At 46.0% G+C, this 1,906-nt stretch overlaps 1 protein-coding gene across 1 annotated transcript in view; it reads left to right on the forward strand.

The window, feature by feature from the left end:
- The first annotated feature begins 1,047 nt into the window (after positions 1–1,047).
- Positions 1,048–1,906, forward strand: part of LOC107099047 (melanophilin-like) — a 16,535-nt gene continuing 15,676 nt past the window's right edge. The window contains exon 1 of the mRNA XM_015396982.1: positions 1,048–1,233. Coding sequence (XP_015252468.1) covers positions 1,109–1,233 — 125 coding nt within the window. The 5' untranslated portion in view covers positions 1,048–1,108. The remainder of the gene's footprint in view (positions 1,234–1,906) is intronic.

The following is a 1,906-nucleotide window of genomic DNA, read 5'->3' on the forward strand; positions in this document are numbered from 1 at the left end:
CTAATCTGCTGCATTAATAGAAACTCTTTCTTCTTTTTGCCCAAATCTTATTTTCCATCCGCTGAGTCTGCCTCTATAAACAGGATGCCTTAGTTTAACTTATTCTTACAAACCATAACGATTGTTTTTGCAAATGTTATAAGTTGAATAAATCTACTTTGAAGAGTGTTCATTCCACCTTAGATGTTTATGTTTGCATGTGCATGTTTTATATTTATTTTTATCTAATCTTTGTGTCAGGATTTGTTTGTGGACGATTGACCCAAAGCAGAGGCAGGAAGGCAGAGGTGAATTATGAGTTGATTTAATAATGAATAACTGAATAAACCAAACAAACAGGCAACCAAGAATCCAAATATCCTAAGATGAAAAAAAAAGTCCAAAGAAAAACAAGAAACCAGAAGTAAAAAAAAAAAATCCAAACATCTAAAAAGAAGAAAGACATAAATCAGGTCAAAGGTTACCCCCCCCAAAAAAACCATGGAGTCATCAGGGGAATTACTGTAACCAGGAAGACTCAGAGAGACGAGGTAAGATGAGGCCCCAGCAAACAGGAAGTGAAGAGGGAGAGCATTTAAAGGAGACTGAGACAAAGGGAGGGCTAATGGGAGGATTGGGGACAGGTGAGGACAGAGCAGGAGAGGAAAAGAGCTGGGAAAAAAGGAGACCACAAGAGGGCAGCAGAGGGGAACAAAGGAAGAACCTAGAAGATTGGAAATAACTAGAAAACACAAGAAAATAATAAATAAACCACAAAGAATATAAAACAGAAACCTAACAGGACCCCCCCACTAAAGGGCGGATACCAGACCCCCGAAAAAATATTCAAGAAAAAACAAAAACACAACCCACCCAGGGTGGGCGGAGGCCGGGGGGGCCGGCCTCCAGAGACTGTTGTTTGGTCAAGTCAGGAGACCAAAGCGCTTTATAAGTGCAGGCCATTTACCATGGGGGGGGGGGGGTTTAGACACAACCAGAGGGAGCTTAAAGGATCGATGAAGCGATGCGTTCATGTGTCCTTTCAGCTCGGTCCCTAACCTCTTCGTTTCTCTCTAAATGCTCCTGATTGACGCTCATTTCGCGTCTCATTTCCAGGTGACCAGCCATCATGCTCGCCGCCGCAGCGGGGGGGAAGCTGGACCTGTCCCAGCTCACAGACCAGGAGGCCAGGCATGTGTGGGAGGTGGTCCAGAGAGACTTTGACCTGCGGAGGAAGGAGGAGGACCGCCTCGGGTAACACTCATTCATTGGTTGCCATGGTAACGGTACCGAACCAGGGACAGGTGCCAGCAGAGGGACAGAGGCGGGACACGCCGTCCTCCTGACCTCCGTTATTTGTTTCTGTCTCTCTGCTGCTACTTTCGGCTCTGCTCCTTAAATATGTGCAGATCTTCATGTGGTTTCCATATAAAACGCTTCGCTCCTCAGAGCTGCAAACCAAATATGCAGCTTCGCAAAACGAAATGCGTTGTTTTCCTTTCCAGCGTCACATAAAACTACAGGAGCCAAAAGCTTTTCCTTCTTTTCTCACCGTTCAAAGACTGAAGCATCAGGAGAAACTTTCCCAGCATTCAAATCAGCTGCAGCTTCTGCAGCGAGGAGGCTCCTTCACCTCCTTCACCTCCTTCACCTCCTTCACCTCCTTCACCTCCTTCACCTCCCAAAGCTTTTAAAGCTCAGATAGAAGAACCTGGAGAAGATGGAGGCCAGAGGTTCCTCAGGGGAGAACCGACCTCACTGGTCCAACCGTTCTCCACCTTCATCGGCCTCCAGCCTGGATCCAATTCATCTGCTCAGAACCGGGTCTGATGGTTCTGAACGACCTCCAACCCATCAGATCAGACATTTTAAATATTGGACGATAATTCTGAGTCGTCTTCACATAGATGAACATTAATAGATGTAA

Source organism: Cyprinodon variegatus, unplaced genomic scaffold (assembly GCF_000732505.1).
Source record: "Cyprinodon variegatus isolate N-32 unplaced genomic scaffold, C_variegatus-1.0 Scaffold834, whole genome shotgun sequence".
NCBI classification, from domain to species: domain Eukaryota; kingdom Metazoa; phylum Chordata; class Actinopteri; order Cyprinodontiformes; family Cyprinodontidae; genus Cyprinodon; species Cyprinodon variegatus.